This window comes from Mytilus trossulus, chromosome 6, assembly GCF_036588685.1.
Source record: "Mytilus trossulus isolate FHL-02 chromosome 6, PNRI_Mtr1.1.1.hap1, whole genome shotgun sequence".
Classification (NCBI taxonomy): domain Eukaryota; kingdom Metazoa; phylum Mollusca; class Bivalvia; order Mytilida; family Mytilidae; genus Mytilus; species Mytilus trossulus.
In genome coordinates this window covers 42,977,916-42,998,203 of record NC_086378.1, presented here as the reverse complement: position 1 = coordinate 42,998,203, position 20,288 = coordinate 42,977,916, and the positions used below count along the sequence as shown (strand labels likewise).

The window sequence follows — 20,288 nt, the reverse complement described above, 5'->3', positions numbered from 1 at the left end:
CAATAATAAATTAAAGCATACTCTATATAGTGTCATTTTATTATTTGGAAATTCTATAGCTAAAGTAGTCCGGCACAGACTTACATTCAGTCATGCACTTGCATTCAAAGAAATTAATCTATATTTTTCAAATCATTTGCGAAAACGTCTAGGACGTATTCAATCTTCGACAAAAAAGAAGTTAACTCTGATACTCTTATTTTGATATTCCTGTTGTATAACTATTTTCGCATTTAAATATAAACATATGGATGTTCATACAAACAAAAAAACTTTCTTTATAGTGCTTTCTTTCACGTCCGCGATATGGTTTATAAATAGAATTTGAAAATGAAAGTACTGGTAAAAAATGTTTCACATTGCTTTCAGTCACTCTAGTTGAATTGAATGGAACATTTTGAATAACAAGCTTCCAGCATGAAAACCCGGTAAGGGAAAAATAAAGCTCTGCTGCATGAAATTTATTTTTTATAAAATAATTTGCTAAGTATATATATATATATTATACTGTTTAAAAGATTTAGAAATTTTTGCGTGCATCAATCAATTCATTTAAAAAAAATCGTAATAACTTATTTTGATTAAAGTTGATGCTGTTTGTTTACATGTGCAAATGCTGCTATTAAAAGTTAGAATATGAGTTTTTAATTTTGCTATACGTATTTTTAAATTTTCACAATTATTGTATTATTAAATATTATATTCAAAACTGCAAAAAAAAATCTGAAGTATGAACAGAAATATTGTTGGCATAAACAACAAGGCACATAATGCCGTAGGCGATGTCCAATCGATGCAAAAGTTAATACTTTTAAACTCCCTCGAAAACGGTTCTTCAAATCACATGCAGCATTCTATTCAGTACATTGTTAGCTTGATCATAACAGCTCAAAAACAGTACGGCGGCTTCGTAAAAAATGTGTACAGTCCTACTACAAGCATGAAATTTGGTACACAAATCTAGACTGGATACTAGTGCATTTATCAGAAAGTCATCTAATGTGTGTTCAAAGTCCGTGTTGAACAATATATAAACAACGAATAGTTAGAAAATCTCTATTCGTCCGGCCATCCCGGCGTCTGCGAATGCGCAAATCTTCAATATCAATAAAAGTGTCATTTGACGTGGAAAGTGTCCCGGATGAGGTGTCGGATAACATACGCGGTGTCGGATAACACACGCGCGTATGCAATGGAGGTTTTGAGAATTGGAGATCGTTATACTTATATTTAAAGATGTCATAGAGAAAACCTGAGAGAATGTGATTGCTTTAAACAAATGTATATAGGAGTGATTCCAGAACAATAGCGTGTACATGTTAACTGTGAGGAAATTTCCGAATAAGCCTGAAATCGAAGTGAAATTGATGATTTACCACCAATTTACCTCATGGAGGCAAAACGCATTCGGAAAAAATGCTAAATCAAACTTCCTTGAATGAAAAATACTATATTAAACTTGCTTGGATGCATTATTTTCAAGTTCTACTACAACGGAGATGTATATGAGCATACTGATATGCCATGACTGTGAATAAGACACCAGGGTTGGGGTACCCCCTTTTTTCTGTTGTATATAATACACATTTTTTTTCTAAAACAATCTTATCGAAAACAAAATCCTGCTTTTGGGGACAGGTTATGTACACGTGCCTGCCCTTTTCTCTAATTTCCTATGCATTAAAAATCGCAGAACAATTTAAATGAAGAATCGTGCATAAGCATATGGGGCCCTTACTTTAACCACACTTCACAGAAACAATAATTTCAGGATCTTTTGGAATCATAGATAAAGCCAATAATGATTGGCCGGACTATTTATCTTACATGAAATTCATAGGCAGAACTACAAAAGAGAGAATCATCCCCCATACCCAAATTCCTTCAGAATATTAGAATAAAAAATCTAAATCAAATGTATAGTTTTTTGGGTTTTTTTTTTTTATTAGAATGAGTTCTTTTTCATAAAACGATGTAAGACAATATAATTTTTAAAACAACTCGTGCTTTATGTAAAACCTTCAAAACACAAATAGTCCGGCGGCTACAAGCATATTTCAGACGAATTGTGCACATCCTGTTACAAGCATGAAATTTGAAATTTGAAAAAAAAAAGCTATATCTTCATCATTATGTTTTTGGTCGGACAAATAGCGAAAAACCGTAAAAATGATATTTGTCCGGCTTGCCGGATTAATAGACTTTTTTACTATTTAGCCACTGCCTATAAACAACACATAGCTGAGAAGGGGAAGGGGGGGGGGGGTAGAGTAGACTGTTACCCCGGGAAAACAGTATCAACCGCGGAGAAGCCAAAGTTGACAATGCTTTTTCAAAGGGTATTTTTTTGGAAAAGAAGGAGGTGTTGATGGTGTACACGAATAGCGCACAGAACAGTTTGACGGAAACCCCGACTAACAAAAATATCAAAAGACAAATAAGTTGGAATGTATATACATTTGTTTTTAAGTATTCAGATTTATGCATTGCGGTTACTATAATAATGGAACACAACCGACGATAGGGAAAAAAAGTAGGGATAATGTTCATCAAACTTCAAAAACTATTTTTGTTCTGCTTTTGCCTAAAATTTAATTTTATCCCACATCTCCTTTCGCGTCATTAACACATCAGTTAGAGTACTAGTCTATTGTGATTGAAGTATATGTGTTAATGTTTGTTTTCTGTTCTCGTGCCATTGAAACATAATTTTTTTTTTATTTTATATTCATGATTTTCTGCAACTCTCGGGTGAATAAAATTTTACTGTAGTGTTTTATTATGCACCCGTCGTAGCGGAGGAGCATTAAGTTTTACACTTGTCCGTCAGTCCTTCCGCCCCAAAATTAGTTTCCGTTTTTTTACTTTACTTTGCCTCAAACAAATGTTAGGAAACTTATACACAATGCTTAACAAAGATTTAGTTTAAACTACATAGATACAAATAAATACATAGGATCTTGTATAATCACTGAAAAAATAATAATAGGTAATTCGTCCTTTTTTTCAGACATGATAATATTCTCTATAGCGCATTAGCAGTGCTGAAAAAAAATAATGAAGCGGTCGTTGTCTTGAAAATTCTGCTGATATAGCATTGACGTTGCGTAATCCTTTCGGCGACGTCATGATTTCCCCCTCTTTTCCCGTCAGCAACACCCTTTCAACAGATAATATAAGAAAAAGGAGTTCGGTGACCCCTTGAAAATTATATATCAAGAGAAAGGAAAATAATACCTTAAAAACATTCAATTTTTATAGAAAAATCGTAGGATTGGTTTTAACTGCAGAATAAATGAAGCTTGAAATTTCTAATTTTTGGTTCAAAATTGACGTTATGTCTATGTACTTTATGTTGTTTCCTTACCATTTTCAAATGTCTGGAACTCGAAAACTATATCGGTTACCATATTAAATTTTTCGATTTTTAATTATCTTTTTAAAAGTTCTACGTGAACACAATTTCTTTAAAAAATCGCAGGACAAGCCATTTACGTACCTGTTACCTTAAAAGTATAAATATTCTTATCTAGGACATTCCCTGAAAGAAACTCATCACATGAAATTACCAACATCACTAAGATAGCAGGAACTGTAGCACCCATTAGCTTGTATAGCTCACTGTTTTGTTTTCAGAATACTTATTGCTGCGAAGTGTTTAAGCAATTTTTTCAGGCAAGTTGAGAGTATTGTGAAAATGTAAGGGGATATATTCAAAGTCTGAAGGTGCATGGCCAAATAATCAAGTAAATGAGATAAGCCAATGCTAACACCACTGTGGATCAAATATCATTGTCTTATCATATCAAGTGGTTTCCCTTAAACAGACCAATCACAAACTTATTTAAATACAGAAGTTTATGCCTGCAGATATTATTGCAAATCCTTGACCACTGGCAAACATGTGAAATTGACTTAATGTGATTGCAAAACTTTTATCGAACTAGAAGGGAAAAGACTCCTGAAACTTCTTAAATGGAGCATGAACTTTTTCGTTTACCAATTAATAAAAGTTTAAGAGAGCAAATCCTCAGGTCAACTGGCACAAACTCAAAAGGAGCAAATTGACGTTCCTATACTCTCTATTACACCTTTTTAATGGGAGTATAATCACTTTCATATATCCCTTTCCGTTAGAACTAATTTTTCACTAAAATCATAATTTCAAGTTGGTTATCTCCCTTTTCCTGAAAAAGAACTTTATCTTGCTAATGAAGCTCATTGTAGTCAATGTTTACCAGTTTTTAATACCTGTCAATCTGAATATAAAGTTTCTAGAAAGTCCTTTACTCTCTTACATAAAGATAATAGGAGCTTACAATCTATTATATACAGCAGACTGTAGCAAATCAGATATTCAAAATGTCAGCAAAAAATGTACACAAATATATTCATTTTTCAAATCAAAAATGTAAATTTAAATTCATTTTTTTATAGGAACAAACCTCAGTTCTGTGTACAACAACCCATGTGCCATCTGGCATTCCCTTTGATATCTCTATATAGGGGTCTGATTTACCCATGAAATCCTGCAAAATTATCAGAAAACTTTAGTTAAAGAATTAATCTTATATTAAGCCATGTAAAACATTTTAATAGGTAGCAATAGGAAAATACATTTTAGATATTGATTAAATATTCTATAATAATCTTTCTACAGTACGTATTATAGATAATGTTAATGTTAAAACCCATTCCAAATATTTACTTGTACCCAACATATTTGAAAACATTATAATTTAAGTAAATAGCTGTTTGCTGCATTGCTTCTGTCTCATATTTAATTAAGTAATAAAGATAATACCAGTTATCTTTTTCAATCAACAAAAAATTATTACATAGTGGTATATGCCTTACTGGTTTTGTAACATCATATAATGTAAATTTCAACATAGACTTATTTGAACTTTACTTCAAACTGCTTCTAAAATGGTAGATAAATTTTCAGGGACATCATATACCATGATCTTTTTTTATGTGTACATGTATTGTCATTCTATCTTTTTTTATGCCTTTACAGACTTTACACTAAAACAAACACACATTTATGATATCATTGTCAACTGACAACCAATACCTTGTTATCCAACTTTTTGGCACTGAATGACATATATGCCATTTCTCCTCCTTCTTTCACCTCTTCTGACCTGACCTACAAAAAATATTTATTTCTACTATGACAAGACAACAATTGTTAAGGTTCATGAAAATACATTATCTTCTTGTGTTGCCAATGACTCCTAGCAAAGCATTAGAAAAATTATATAATGGTAGATACCTTAATTTATCGTATTTTTGAAAAGGCAAGTTAACAATTAACAATGTGCATATATTGTTGTATCCCCCAAATTAACCCTGGCACTTTTTATTTAGTTGTTCCAATTCCAAATTATAGTATTTGGTTACTATAGAAATCATCATGGTTAAATGAATGTAGACCATTCAGAGCACTCCAAAATGAGCTGTTCACTCAAGATAGAAACAGGTCAACATGAGACATTATTTGTACAAGACTCATTATGTGTTAATCTAGTTTTATATATACCAGATTCCACGTTTTGATACACCGATAGTATGAAAAACTTACTGTAATTGTAGAATTAGCCATATTGTCTTTACCATTCTTCTTTTTTAATGGTGAATGAAAAGGGTTCTTTGATATAACCTGAAAAAAATAATACAATTTGAATTAAAAACCAATTGTTCAGAGAACCATTGATGGTCTTTCCACCAGTAAGCATTTTTTTATATGAAAATATTAAAGTTGGTTTCAAATGTCAGTTGTAGCGTCAAATGACAGCTTGTTGAACGCTGATTTCAAAAATTTATGGTTTCTATGGAAAAAAATATAGATAAGGGAGATAATTGTTTACTTCCGGTTCAAATGATGTTATTTTCGGTGTAGTTTGATAGTTAAATTGACACTGATTCCAAAAATATATGGTTCTACATACTTTTACATAAATTTAGAACAAAAAATAGCTACTTCCGGTAAACAAAGAGTCACTTCTGGTTTGCTTTTACATGTTCACATTGCTTGCAACCTATTGCAAAAAGTCCCATGTCTTTATCATGTATACATATGAAGTAACAGCAAAGGTCAAAATCTAGAACGTTAATTTTGTCTATGACCTTGAACTCAATTTCAAGGTCAACAACCAAGGACCTTAAATCAAAAGACCCCAGGCCTCTACTTTATATTGTTAATGAGTTATATTACCATACAACTAATATAAGATATAAAAGGGGGAAAAGTCGCATCAAATGTTTACGTACCCTTTTAACTTAAATTTACGTGTTATGCCATGTTGCAACACACATAGTGTGAAAATATTTTGTCGATATCTTATATGATTTCTGAAAACAAGAGATAACAAGCCAAAATCATATTTTTGAACATGACCTTGACCTTTGACCTTGACCTCAAATCAAAAGACCCTAGGCCTCTATCACTTATGGTTTTCCAGTAACAAATTTATTTCATTTTTTTCAATACAAAAGGGGAAATAACTCTCATATGGAGTCTCCGTAAAGCTTCGTTGAAAATGAAACAACATCCTGAGGATATAACGAGCAATTTGGAAAAATAAATTTGTCGCTTTCTTTTACGGTTGCGGAGGAGATCTGATAACAAGAAAAACAGTGTTTGGGGAGATAACTCTTACAAAGAAAAGTGTACGGTTAAACAGGGTCAGTTTCAAAAGCGTATAGACTGTATGATATCATATACAAAAAAAACTAAGCGACATCTTTTGAAACATTTTTACACCGCAAGAAAAAAATTAGGGAGAAAGAAAAGAAAAAAAAACAGAACAAATTCAATAGGTCTTTCCACAAGAAAGACCCAGATGACAGCAAGTACTGGCGTAGTTAAACCAAATAACTCACTTCAACACATTTAAAATACAAAAGGACAAGAAGTAAAACATAATTCTAACTGGGTTATTCATTTGCTTAGTTCATTTAAACTTTTTCATTTTGGTTGAAGAGTTAAATCATAATCACTTCTTTTCTTGTTTTTTTTCCTTTATATATAATCTATTTCTGTATTGTTATTTCCAAATCCAATTTTCTTTAATGCAAGTATGAAATAGACAATTATTTTCCCTCATTACTTTGAGAGACATAAAATAATTTTTTGTACCCGAGTCATTAACCTTACACTCAAATGTACATGAGCTAATTACATTTCATTTTCAGCACTGTTTAAAGTCTCTGATGTATACTGAGCCAAAAAAGTTTAGCAACAAAATTATGAAATTTTATTTTATAACAAAAACTTAACAAAATATGATTTTAATGAAAAAAATTAAATGGAGTTATATGAAGTCAGAAACAACATGAATGTTCATCACTCGAATTCACTAACAATTTCTTTGTATGGAGCGCAGTAGGGTCAAAATTTTGAAATGGGTCAAAGTGTTATTAAAAGTCAATATCTGGTCCATGCTCCACGTGCATCGATGACGGATTGGCAGCGTTTTCGTATTACATTGAGTATCTTTGAATTTGGCCCATCAAGAACGTTGATGTTGTTCGTTTGGAACAGATTCATCGTCAGGGGAGCAGTATGTGGTCTTGCATTGTCATGTTTTGAAGATGGAATCCACTATGATTACCCTGGGCAAAGAAGGGGAAAGCAACAGGTGTCAAGATGTTATCATAATATCTCCTGGCATTCAATGTCCCATGAACAGTCACTAAATTTGTTTTACCACCATATTAAATTCCTCCCAAAACCATCACACTGCCACCACCAAACCAATCTTTCTGCATCACAGTGCTAGAAAGTATTGTTCATTGTTATGACGCCATACCCGTATGCGACCATCAGCAAACTTCAATGTTAAGCGGGATTCATCTGTAAACATCACTGTTCTCCAGTCCTTATTAAGCCAGTGTAAATGGCTCTTTGTCCAGACTAGCTTTTGGTGTTCATGGTTCGGTGTTAGCTCCATTCCTTTATGTGGTCTTCAAGCATGTATCCCTAGTCTGTGATTTCGAACTGTCTGAGCCGAAACACATACCCTAGTAGCTGCCCTGAGTCTATGCACTACTTGTGTGTCCACAATAAACTTGTCACATGTTGACGTATAGCGAAGGGAGTGCTCCTACCTTTGTGTTAATTTTTTGGGTCTACCAGATCTCAGCCTATCCTTTAAAGTTCCAGTTTGTCGAAATCTGTTTATTAGTCGCCAAACTGTTGCCCTATGCACATGAAATTGAACCACAACATTGGCAACACTCATTCTGGCATCAACCATCCCAATAGCTCTCTGGCGGTCATTTTTGAGGAGGCCAGGCTGACGCCTCATGCAATTTTTTTAAACTTTTGTGTGTTTTTCATACAAATGATGTTTCTGAAGGTCAGTGGAAAATAAATTTAAATTTCGTTTTGAAGGTACAGGTAAAAAAGGTTAAACATCGATTACACAGGCAAAGCTTAAATGGCATAAAATCAATTAACTGGAAAAGGAAGATTGTTTAAAATAACAGGTAGAACTGAATTGATTATATCAATGATATTTAAAAAAAATTAAATTGTAGAAACATAAAATAAAAAAAAAATGTTGCTAATTGTTTTGGTATATGAGAGCTAAATCAAAGTTTGTTTAAGCATTATTAAAATTAAATGCCTATGGCAAACTCATAGGTCCTTATGCTATTTTTTTCTACCATTTGTGGACCATAAACATACCTGAGCTAAATTGCACTCTAACATTCCTAAAAAATCATCATCAGTTAGTTTTGGAGTTGCATTGTCCAAATCATACACTTCAAACTTGATTTTCTGTACTTCTTCAAAGAAATACTCCACCACAAATCCATTGGCAAACTTTGGATCATGGCAATTTTGAATATTTTCTGTCCTACCTATCTGAAATATAATCAAATACATGTATACTATAATACACAAATGAATAATTTGGCAATTTTTTCTATTTTTTATAAATAAGAATTTTTAAACAAACAGACAAGTATTTGTGTAGAATTACTTGCACTTCTTTTGTATGAAAATAATACATTTTTTTTTATAAATTTTTGACTTGACAGTATAAAGGTTCTGCTGAACCATTTGTCTTGCATGTGATTATTACTATCAGTGAACATGTGTTATATTGAATGACAATCTATCAGTAAAATACTAAGATAGTTTTTTTCAAAAGATTTCTTTGTACATTATTTATATATGTGAACTATGCATAGCTTTACAATCACTAGCTATTATGACTATTATGCAAGATAATAATTGCATACTGCTTTATTCAAAATTGAAAAATACAAAGTAAATTTTGCAGTGATTTACTATTTATATGGGTTAATATGAACATTAAATTTAATGTCAAGACTAGAACACTTAGCCAGTGGTTAAGCTTAAATAAACCATGCATCTCTCATATTCAATAGTTGTATAGTAGAACGAACTTTTATGACTTTCAAAAGCATTTCTTAATCAATATACATTAATCATGTTTATAGTACATGTATCAAATACCACTTGCACATAGTTTACCTCATTCCATGTGCCTTGCTGAAACATAAAAAAGGCCACACATGGATCTGATTTTGAAGTGGAGTCTTTCTTGATAAGATGCTGGCATTCTATATGAAGCTCTATTTTTGATGCAGGGCCACGAGTAGGAGCCTGGTTCATCTTTGATTTCTGAAATACAATATAAAATACTTGTAACATATAAAGCTATTAATCAGTGGATGCCAGCTCTGTAACATTGATAATTCTATTAAACAAAGGCAATATGTTCTTTTATAGAATTAAGACTTTCTGCCTTAAAAATGTACCTCCTCATACACTAAATCAACAATGACCTTTTTCATTTTACTATGAGTGAAAATTTTGTAATGTATACAGAAGCAACAATTGCAACTACTTCAACCAAAATATACATTAGCACTAGTGCACACGCTGAAATGTCTTGTCTTCTTTACTAATCACTGATATTTTGTTGATAGTCCTTAATATAAAACTTTATTATAACTGTAACATGAACTCCACATTGACCAAGAAAACTAAACATTGATCAATGAACCATGACAATAAGGTCAAGGTCAGATGAACCATGCTAGGCAGACATGAACAGCTAAAAATTCTTCCATACAACAAATATATCTAACCTACTTATACTTATAAATTAAGAAAAAAAGACCAAAACAAACACTAAACACTCAACAATGAACCATGAAAATGAGGTCAAGGTCAAGTAAAACCTGAGCAACTGACATATAGATCATAAAATATTTTCATACACCAAATATAGTTGACCAATTACATACATTGTATAGTACTAGAAAAAGAGACTAACACTCAAAAAACATAACTTTGACCACTGAACCATGAAAATGAGGTCAAGGTCAGATGACATCTGCCAGTTGGACATGTACACCTTACAGTCCTTCCATAAACCAAATATACTAGACCTATTGCTTATAGTACCTGAGATATGGACTTGATCACCAAAACTTAACCTTGGTCACTTATCCATGAAATGAGGTCAAGGTCAAGTGAAAACTGTCTGATGGGCATGAGAACTTTGCAAGGTACGCACATACCAAATATAGTTATCCTATTATACTTATTGATATAATAAGAAAAATTTAACATTACAAAACATCTTAACTTTTTTTTCAAGTCGTCACTAAACCATGAAAATGAGGGTCAGGACATTGGACATGTAACTGATGAAAAGTTCGTAACATGAGGCATCTATATCTATATTTAAGAATGAAGCATCCAAGTCTTCCACCTTCTAAAATATAAAGCTTATAAAAAGTTAGCTAACGTTGCCGCCGCCAGATCACTATCCCTATGTCGAGCTTTATGCAACAAAAGATGCAGACTCAACAAAAATATTTTGGATATTACTATATATGTATGCCCATTTTATTCAGGGTGCTCAAACTCACAACATCACCAATTTATGAGATATAGGAATAGTATCAAATCATAATGAAATTTCTGTAAATTTTAATGTCATGTTAACAATCAAGGGGTCTTTTATTTGGAATTATAAAAATTCTCTTTCTTATTATTCTCATTATCAAGTTTTTATTAGCTAAAATTCATGAAAACAAATAAGCTACCAGAAGTAACAGGAATGTTTCACCACAGCAAGACAAAGAACACGCCAAAAAGGTTTTTGAAAGCATTATTTAAGTAGCATATAGAACCTTATATAGGATTTATTATTTAGAGATACATGTATTTTTATTTTTATAACTATACTTTTTGCTCTTCGCTTCAATATAAATATAACAAATAAACAGGTTACTAAAATGTGTGTCCTCTACAATAAAAAAACAATAAATAGGAAACAAAATATTTTACCAATTTAGTGAGTAAGAAGGGATAAAATTTAATTGCAATTTAGTAAAATATTTTAGTTTATTTGTTTAGTTGAAAGGGGGGAAAAAGCCTTTCAGATATGCCCTGTAAGAAAGTAAATGTAAAAACCCTTTGGGGCTGCAATGCATAGCCAAAATGACACAAAATAATGAAAAATAACATGATTTTCAATTGGGTTAGATTTTCATTTTTATGCTAATTACTTACATGTACATGTACCTGTTTCAATTCAGTGATTTACAATTTATTATTATTAGAGTAAACAACCCTACCTTTGGAAAATATTAAACACTCAAGGTCACATAAAACTTTACCTTAATGTAACATGTATAACACGTAAAAACATCTATGCATTAGTTGTTACAAGAGGATGTGGGTTTGTTTTTGGTTAAACTTCTAGACATTCAAATCTATAGATTTTACTGTGATGTGATTACATCAGATAAACAATATTTGATTTCTCAGTAACATATCTCTTTATCTTGAACTTTAATTCTATAAACAAACTTCAAGTGTTCCACATCTTAAAAAAAACAGTAATTTTCTTCCTGTCCAAAATATAGGGAAGATAATACTTTTGGAGTAATTGTCATTGTACATGTATGCATTTTCCAATTATACAATGCACATGTATACATAGGAACAATTTATAGATCTCAAACTAATATGTGTTGTGTCTGGGTTAAGCAACACAATTTATATAATAGAAACAATTGATATGTTATATGCACTCAAAAACATTCTCTATAATTATTGTCACATACATCTGTAATAAATCTCAGAAATCAATTAAGCTTAACAGATTTCAAGTTTTTATGTTAATTTAATAGATTTCAAGTTTTTATGTTAATTCAATTAATCAATGTCATATATTATAATCAAATATACCACCATCTACCAAAAACAATCTTGTTCCCTACTTGGTCAAGTTGGTATGCATATGCATGTAAATGTGATTCAAAAACTGAAACTTCAAATTAAATAAATTGCTGCGCAAAGTGCAGCTGGATACAAATGCTGAGGTCCATCAACTGAACAGTTTGGGCAAAAATGGACACAATATTCGCACTTGATGCAGGTCTGAATTTGAATTGTAGCACATAGTAATAGGTTTCTGACACAGATTAACTGTAGTCAAAGAACTTGAATTGGTTATGTGATTTGAATTGATATTCAATTTTTTGCTTTTGAGCAATACACTTTAAGCTGTTGCAAATTCCCCCTCCTTTTTTTTGGCAAAAAAAAATATATTAGAAGACATTTTTTAACCTCCCCCACTGCAACTCTTTTCCAAACAAAAAATTCTTTCCCTCAAGATAAGGTCATAATCTTAATTCAAATTATCAATGGAGTTTGCAACCATATTAACCCATTTATATACATTATTAAAGTCTTAAAATAGAAAATGACATAAATTCAAATAATGGCTAAAATCAAATTATCTTCATCAGCATTTTCAAAATAGTATCTTCTAAAAATAAATTGACAGCTAATCACCTCAATCTTTATACATAATTTAAAAGAAGTGTAAGGGAGGTAATTCAAACAACATTTTTTTCAATGTTGTGTTTGAATTACTTCCCTTACACTGCTGTTAAATTATGTTTTGTATTTAAGTAATTGTTCATTAACCAGGACACCCTGGTTTTTCCCCCCTTTTTTGCCCCTAATTCCTAAATGGTTTGAGCCATAACACTGCAAAGCCAATTCTTACCATCCCTTTGTGGTATGAAAACTTGTGGTCTAATTTGAGAGAGATCCATACATCACTCCACAAGTTATTGTCAGGCCCCTTTTTGGTCCCTAATTCCTAAACTGTTTGGACCTCACTTACATTCTAAAATTGCTAACACAACAATGCAAGTGACAGTGGTTGAACATGTATGCATACATTTGACAGAGTTGTCAAGTAACTTCTAGAGATTTTAAATTTTCAGCTGGAGTTTGGGCTTCATAACTTGAGTTTGTTATCAACATTTTTAATAATGATGAAACCTAGGCTATTTCGATTTTTTACTGTGACCCAGGCCACAGAAAGGTGTCACAGCAAACAGATAGCCTTTCAAGACATCATTAATACTAGCATCACTAGGGTAGACGTCACAGCAAAAAAATAAAATAGCCTTTCTGTTTCAAGATGTCATTATAATACACCTTACCGCTATTTGTCCGCCATTACTGAACATCTCACAGGTTCCCGTAAAATTTTGATGTCATAATACAAAATGTCTGACACCACAAATGGAAAAGTGATTGTTGTATGATGTCAATAGTTATCAAAGCAAGACAGATCCTCGGGTCAGCATTGAATAGCAAAAGGTGTATTTGGACGACATAGCAAAAATTAAAATAGCTTTACAAGACCTCATAATTATTTACACTATGGAAAACGCCACAGCAAAGAATTAAAATAGCTAATTTTTCAAGAAGTCATTATAATTTAAATAGACAACTTTCGAGTTCAATGCATTTCCGTCAAAATCTCTGGTTTTAGTGAACATCATTCGTGCGTTTAGTGGCAGCGTCACTTCCATTTTAATGTTGAGCTAGTGGTTGGAATAATGGAAAACTATATTGCTATATTGCACAAATTATTCAGCAAATTAAATTTTCATAATTGACAATCAGCACTGCTATCATTAGGGAATAGGGAATTGTGATTACAATGTAGGTATACCACAGTCGCTTGAATTTTAGTGATATATGTATGAAAAAAAAATGAAAAAAATACCCCTATATTATACATATAGCAGTATTTTTTTTTCATACACATATCACTAAAATTCATGCGACTGTGGGTATACTTACAAAACAAACATTATTTCTAGTCTAGCCTGAACAATGACGATCACTAAGATGCTTGATGAACATTAATATTGCAGGGATACAGGTGATCCCCACTATCTGGTAAATGAAGTCCTAAAGGCGTGCATAATTGACAAGTTTTTTCCAGTGACGGATGAACTTGAAAGTGGTCTATTAGGTTAGATATCACAGCAAAAGATTAAAATGTCCTTTCAAGACGTCATTATAATTTGAAGTAGGGAAGACAACACAGGTCACAGCAAAAACTTAAAATAGACGGTATCGGGACCGTTCGCCCTAGTAACATGTTTGCCCTGGGTCCGTTTGCCCTGAGTTCGTTCGCCCTACTAAAAAATATTAATTTTCAGGGCATTGAAGTTGAATAAAACTAATCAGATATATTTCTATGGTATATGTTCTTGAAATTTATGGAAACATGGAAATATCTAAAAGTTTATGGCTTGTTAAGGATCATTAATTTATTGTTTTATGACAAAATAATTCGGATCACTGCTTATTGTGATACCTGTCTTTTGATGGATTTATAATATAAAAAACAAATTTGTTTTGATAATATATTCAGCTTGAAATTAATTTAAAAAAAATGTACGAACTGTAAAACGGATTTACAAGTTCATTCATTAAAATACTCTGAGACTAGTCTAAGTTATACTGCATACATTAGTGAATGACTGAATACAATTATTTTGTTAACAAATATCAACAAAGACAAATACATTTTATTCCAGTATTCTACTGCAATCAAAGGGAAAATGATGAAATTGATTGCGGCAATATCAATATTCGGTGATTTTTTCAACAAACTTCAACATATTTTATTCAAATACTTTAAATTATGCCACTAGACAACAATTAGTAAAAAATAAAAATCAGGGCGAATGGACCCTGGGCGAACAGGTATCAGGGTGAACAGGTACTAGGGCGAACGTGAATTAGGGCGTACGGACCCGGATTCAAAATAGACTATCAGGAACCAAACTCATAGACATAGAGTTTTGTCGCTTTTCATGCAACTTTTCAACAGGTTGGGAACAAACCCCCTGGATGGTGATTATACCTGTATAGAGGGATAAACCTTCTTTAGAGGGATAAAATTATCCCTCTATAGAGGGGTATTTGTGTTTGCACTGGATTTAAAGCAAATTAGGGCAGAATGGCATTTTCTAATTATATTGGCTATAATCTCTAGCAGAAGGTGCATCAACATATGCACTTTACTAAAAATAGGGATAACCCGTTTTCTGCTAAAGTGACAAAACTTGAAATCTATTGTATACCTATCTGAACACCTGATCAACATCAAAAGGAATAGTTGACCTTTAAATTTCATGTTAAATCTAACAATAGAAATTCTATTCAGTGAGGCATAAGTGAGTAGAATTTACCTGATCATCACAGCTTTCAATCATGGTGAACAATAGATTTTATATTTTGTCAGATAAGCAGCAAACTGGGCATGTGCATATTAAACTAAGTACATCAATTGGTGCATCAACTGTTGCAGGTTACTGCCATAATAAGTAGAGAATGCCATTCTGCCCTGTTTTGATTTAAATCCAGTCTAAACAAAAATACCCTTCTATAGAGGGATAATTTTGTCACTCTATAGAAGGTTTATCCCTCTATACAGGTATAATCACCATAGAGAGGGTTTGTTCCCAACCTGTTCAATGAAGAAAAGTTTTGAAAAATATAAAAATAAATTATTTTATTAAAGTGTCACGTATTGATTAACATCTGAACAATATACAGTAAAACATATACAATATTTAAAATAATCAACACCCAGCCAAACAAATTGACTTATGAGACACTGTAAAAATATATTACAAAGTTATAAACATGTATACTAATAACCATTTTCATTTCATTGAATTGTTTCATCAAAATTCTTTTTAAAATTCTGGGTAAAAAAACAAACTTTCAGGTTTAGAATAAAATGTAAAAAGAAAAAAAAAAAAAGTAAAATATTAAAAATATGTGATTGACAGAGTATTTTCATGATAAAAATTCATAGACAAGTAAGTTAAATACTAAACAAGATTAATAAGTTAATAAAAATATGCTGTTTACTTTTGAATAAAAATTCTTCGATAAAAGGTTGTTTACAAAAGTTTTAGATCAGATATCTACATACAGTTTCCTTCGAGTGAAAAATTTATGCAGTTGTTTACATAATAGTTTTTGAATCGTATCACAATTCATTATTTCAATAAATTTTTCGTCCATACTAATATTTTGAAAGTTAACAATATGTTTTGAAGCTTCATAAAAAATGTCAAATCTTAAATCACTGTACAAGTCACATTTCATTAGAAAATGTTTTTCGGTTTCAACTTCGCTTAAATTACAGAATTGACAAAGTCTGTTTTGAACTGGTACTGGCGGCCTGGAGTAACGTCCTGTTTCAAGCGCTAACGGTAGCGAACCCGCGTGGAACATAGCCATAAGTCTTCTTTGCGATTTTGGTAAATTTTGCCGAACATATGGTTCCACAGATACATTGTTTTTGTAGAGTCTGTATGTGCGCAGTTTATTGCCGTTTATCTCGTTGGCTTTGTCATTGAATAAATCTTTTTTCCACTCCTGATTGTCTAATTCTAAGAGTTTTTCATTTGCAATTTTCATCACTAATTTAGTAGATAGCGTAGTGTCTTGTACCAATAAGTCCATATCAATCTTGTCTACCAGTTTGTTTACCATGAATGTCCATCCTTTGCGTCGACGGGCCGAATATTTCCAAATTTTGCTCAACATTCTCGTTTCGTCCAATCTATATAACTTGCACAATAGACGTGTGCAGGACTTCCTCTGTTTGGTTTCACAAGATGTCCAACCCATATCCCCTCGAGAGGATAAATTTGAAGTGTTTTTACCGACGGATAGAAAATATTTACACGCACGGTTCTGTACAGATGTTATTTCACTGAAAGTCTTTGTTCCCCATATTCCACTTCCATACAAAAGTATCGGCTCAACAACTGTTGAATAAAGCTTCGTGTAAACGCCATGTGTCATTCCACCAGCAGCCACAACTTTACCGCACAATGCACCTAATGCTCTACTGGCTGATTTTGACAGTTCTCTCGCGTTCTTCCGAAATGTTAGATGCTCGTCTAACCATATTCCAAGATACTTGTATGAATCTATTTTCATTATGTTGTGTCCACTACATTCAAAACTATACTCGGATATCGCTATTGATTGAGGACGAAAATGAACAACTTTTGTTTTATCTGCATTAACGGAGAGTTTCCATGTTTCACACCATTCCGTAACAACGTTCAGCATTTGCTGCAGACTGTTTTCATCCGGTGCTATCAATGCTATATCATCAGCATATAGTAAAATGCTCAACATAGTATCGTCTATACGTACACCACAGTTCAGCGCGTTGATATGTTCTGCTAAGTCGTTTATATAAACGGAAAAAAGAGTTGGTGACAGAATACATCCTTGTTTTACTCCGTTCGCTACGTTAAACCAAGGGGTTAAGTCATCATTTAATCGGACAGTGCATTTGACGTCAGTGTAAAGTGACTGTATCGCTTTAAGAAAGCTTCCGTGTATTCCCAAGGCTTGTAGTTTATGCCATAGTAGTGCTCTATTTACGGTATCAAACGCTTTTCGCATGTCGATAAAGCATACATGTGTGGACAGTCGAGATATTTTTCTATCGTTCAAAGTCAGGTATAACGCTTGGATGTGTTCTTCACAACTTCTACCCTTACGGAAGCCATTTTGTTCTTCGCATAAGTGATCGTTATCTTCTAGCCACTTACTAAGACGTTGATTGAGAATAATACAGTAAATTTTAGATGGCACTGATATCAATGTTATTCCACGGTAGTTAAGTGGTTTACGTTCATCGTCTGCGTTCGGTTTCAATATTGGGTTAATTATTCCCCTTGTCCATTCTAATGGGACTTTTCCGAGCTGAAAACATCCGCTTATTATTTGGTACAGTAGTTCTATTGCTGTGTCATTTTTAAGTACTTCCGCGGGAATATCATCGATACCTGTAGCTTTTCGGACCTTTGCTCTGGTTACGGCCGTTATCACTTCCTCTCTAGTGATCGGTTCATTTAATTCCGTTATATCTCGATTGGCATTTTGACTTTCCGTTGATTGTGGAATCGTTTCTTCGTTGTTTTCATCGGAGTTAAATAGTTGTCTAAAATCTTCCTTCCACCGATCTAAAACGTTAACTTTGTCCGTTTCTATAGTTCCATCTTCATTTACAACAGCGCTAGGTATACAAGATTTCCGTTCGTTGCATATTCCTACTTTCCCGATTGATCGCCAGAAATCACGTTGGTTACTTGAATAGAGTTTATCTTCTAGTTTTTGTCGTTCGTTATTCTGATATCGTCTTTTAAATTTACGGTTCATTCGATCAAATTGTTTTCGTTCTGTACAATAACAATCTTTTAATTTGCGCTTTTCACTGTTTGAACCGGAATGTTTTAACCATTTTCTTTCAGACATACATACTTTATCCCATTGGTCACGCAGAATATCGTTCCAATACGGTTTAAACATAGACTTTTTACGCTTATCACTTCTGTTATAATCTGTTTCATACACAGGTAATTTATTTTCCATTTCGCTTTTTATCAAAGATTGGAACTGGTCATAGGCCATTTGAATGTTTTCATTTATTTGAATTGAATTTTCTATATTGCTAATAGTATCGTTGATCAATTGAGTTATCTCCTCATTGTTAAGAAAATCACTCGGTAATGCAGACACTTTAAATTTTCGTTTTAATCCTGTTATATTACGATCACAATAACTCACATTGCTAACTGCCTTCGGCAATAAAATATCACAATACATTAAAGAATGATCTGGGATCCTATCAGGCATGACATTTAGTTCGTTAATTATGTTCGACATCGGCATTATTTTAAAATCTAAAATACATTCCATATCTTCATATGGCACGCAGACATAATCGACCACTGAACGTCCAGTTGGTGAAATATATGTAAAATCATTGTCACCGAAGCGACCATTTAACATCGCAAAATTAGCGTCACTAAGAAAATTTATAAAAGCATCACCTTGATGATTATCTGTAAAGTCTACCACACTTCGGGGTTTAATGTTATCAACACCTTCGATATAATCTAAATTTCGTCCTACTCGAGAGTTGAAGTCGCCACAAATAACAATTCTTCCCATGTTTTGGTATGTATACACTTGTTCTAATAAAGTTTGAAAAAATACATGATGGTCCAGCGCTCTACACGACTCGGCTGGGGGTAGGTAACAAATCGCAATGCATAAACTTAAAAAATCTGTTTTTGATCTCATTTTAATCCATAAAATTCCGTCAACTTCAGAGTCCAAAGTTTCGAAAGTGTAGCTATTGTAAATTTCATCCTTCACTAAAACGCCAACGCCACCTGATCCTCGATTAGCATTTCTGTTTATAGTTTTCCGATTGTTGCCAAAGAAAGTATACCCCGGAATGTTCAACTTTTCGTCTTTTCGTAGAAATGTTTCGGTTAAGGCTAAAATGTCACAATTTGTGTATTCAAGTACTTGTTTGCGAAATTGAGAATTATCGTTACTTTTAAGCGACCAACCCCGTACATTCCATACTCCAAGCCGCAACGATTCCTATTTATTTTTAACTAAACGGGTTCCGACGAATTTGTAGTCTTTTTCTTTACCTAGTTCTTTAGTTAGAAAAAATAGACGAAAGCTGGAAAGGAAATAATAAAGTTGTAAAGGCTACTTAGCTGCGGAACCGTAGCTCATATGTCCTTATATTATTTTTTGACTATTCAAATATGAGCTACGGTTCCGCAGCTAAAGGCTACTAATTTTTCAAAAACTAAAAGTGTTGATTTAATTTACCTATTACCCACTTATTCAATCAAAGAAACGTAATATGTACTGGCGGTCTGCAGTCCTTCAGGAACACTTCCTAAATAAGTTTTTTAACTTTTTGTATACCGAATTTTCAGGATTTTCAACTGAGTTATCGTTCTTCTTGATGTTGTTTATAGGGTGAACCAAAATTATGGAACTTTTCATATTTAGATAATTCATTTTGTACATACTTATTTAACCAAATTTTCTTTTTATT

At 32.6% G+C, this 20,288-nt stretch overlaps 1 protein-coding gene across 6 annotated transcripts in view; it reads right to left on the bottom strand.

The window, feature by feature from the left end:
* The window catches only part of LOC134721385 (copine-3-like), a 62,302-nt gene extending 42,089 nt beyond the window's left edge, over positions 1-20,213 (bottom strand). For 2 of the 6 annotated variants that reach the window (XM_063584346.1, XM_063584352.1), the window contains exons 1-6: positions 20,057-20,213; positions 9,515-9,664; positions 8,699-8,878; positions 5,588-5,665; positions 5,078-5,152; positions 4,446-4,529 (exon numbers count right to left, since the gene is read on the bottom strand). In XM_063584346.1, coding sequence (XP_063440416.1) covers positions 4,446-4,529; positions 5,078-5,152; positions 5,588-5,665; positions 8,699-8,878; positions 9,515-9,655 — 558 coding nt within the window. In that variant the 5' untranslated portion in view covers positions 9,656-9,664; positions 20,057-20,213. Of the gene's footprint in view, positions 1-4,445; positions 4,530-5,077; positions 5,153-5,587; positions 5,666-8,698; positions 8,879-9,514; positions 9,665-11,569; positions 11,773-20,056 lie in introns of those variants that run through there. The other 4 variants (XM_063584347.1, XM_063584351.1, XM_063584350.1 and 1 more) reach the window with 4 other exon arrangements.
* Positions 20,214-20,288: the final 75 nt, after the last annotated feature.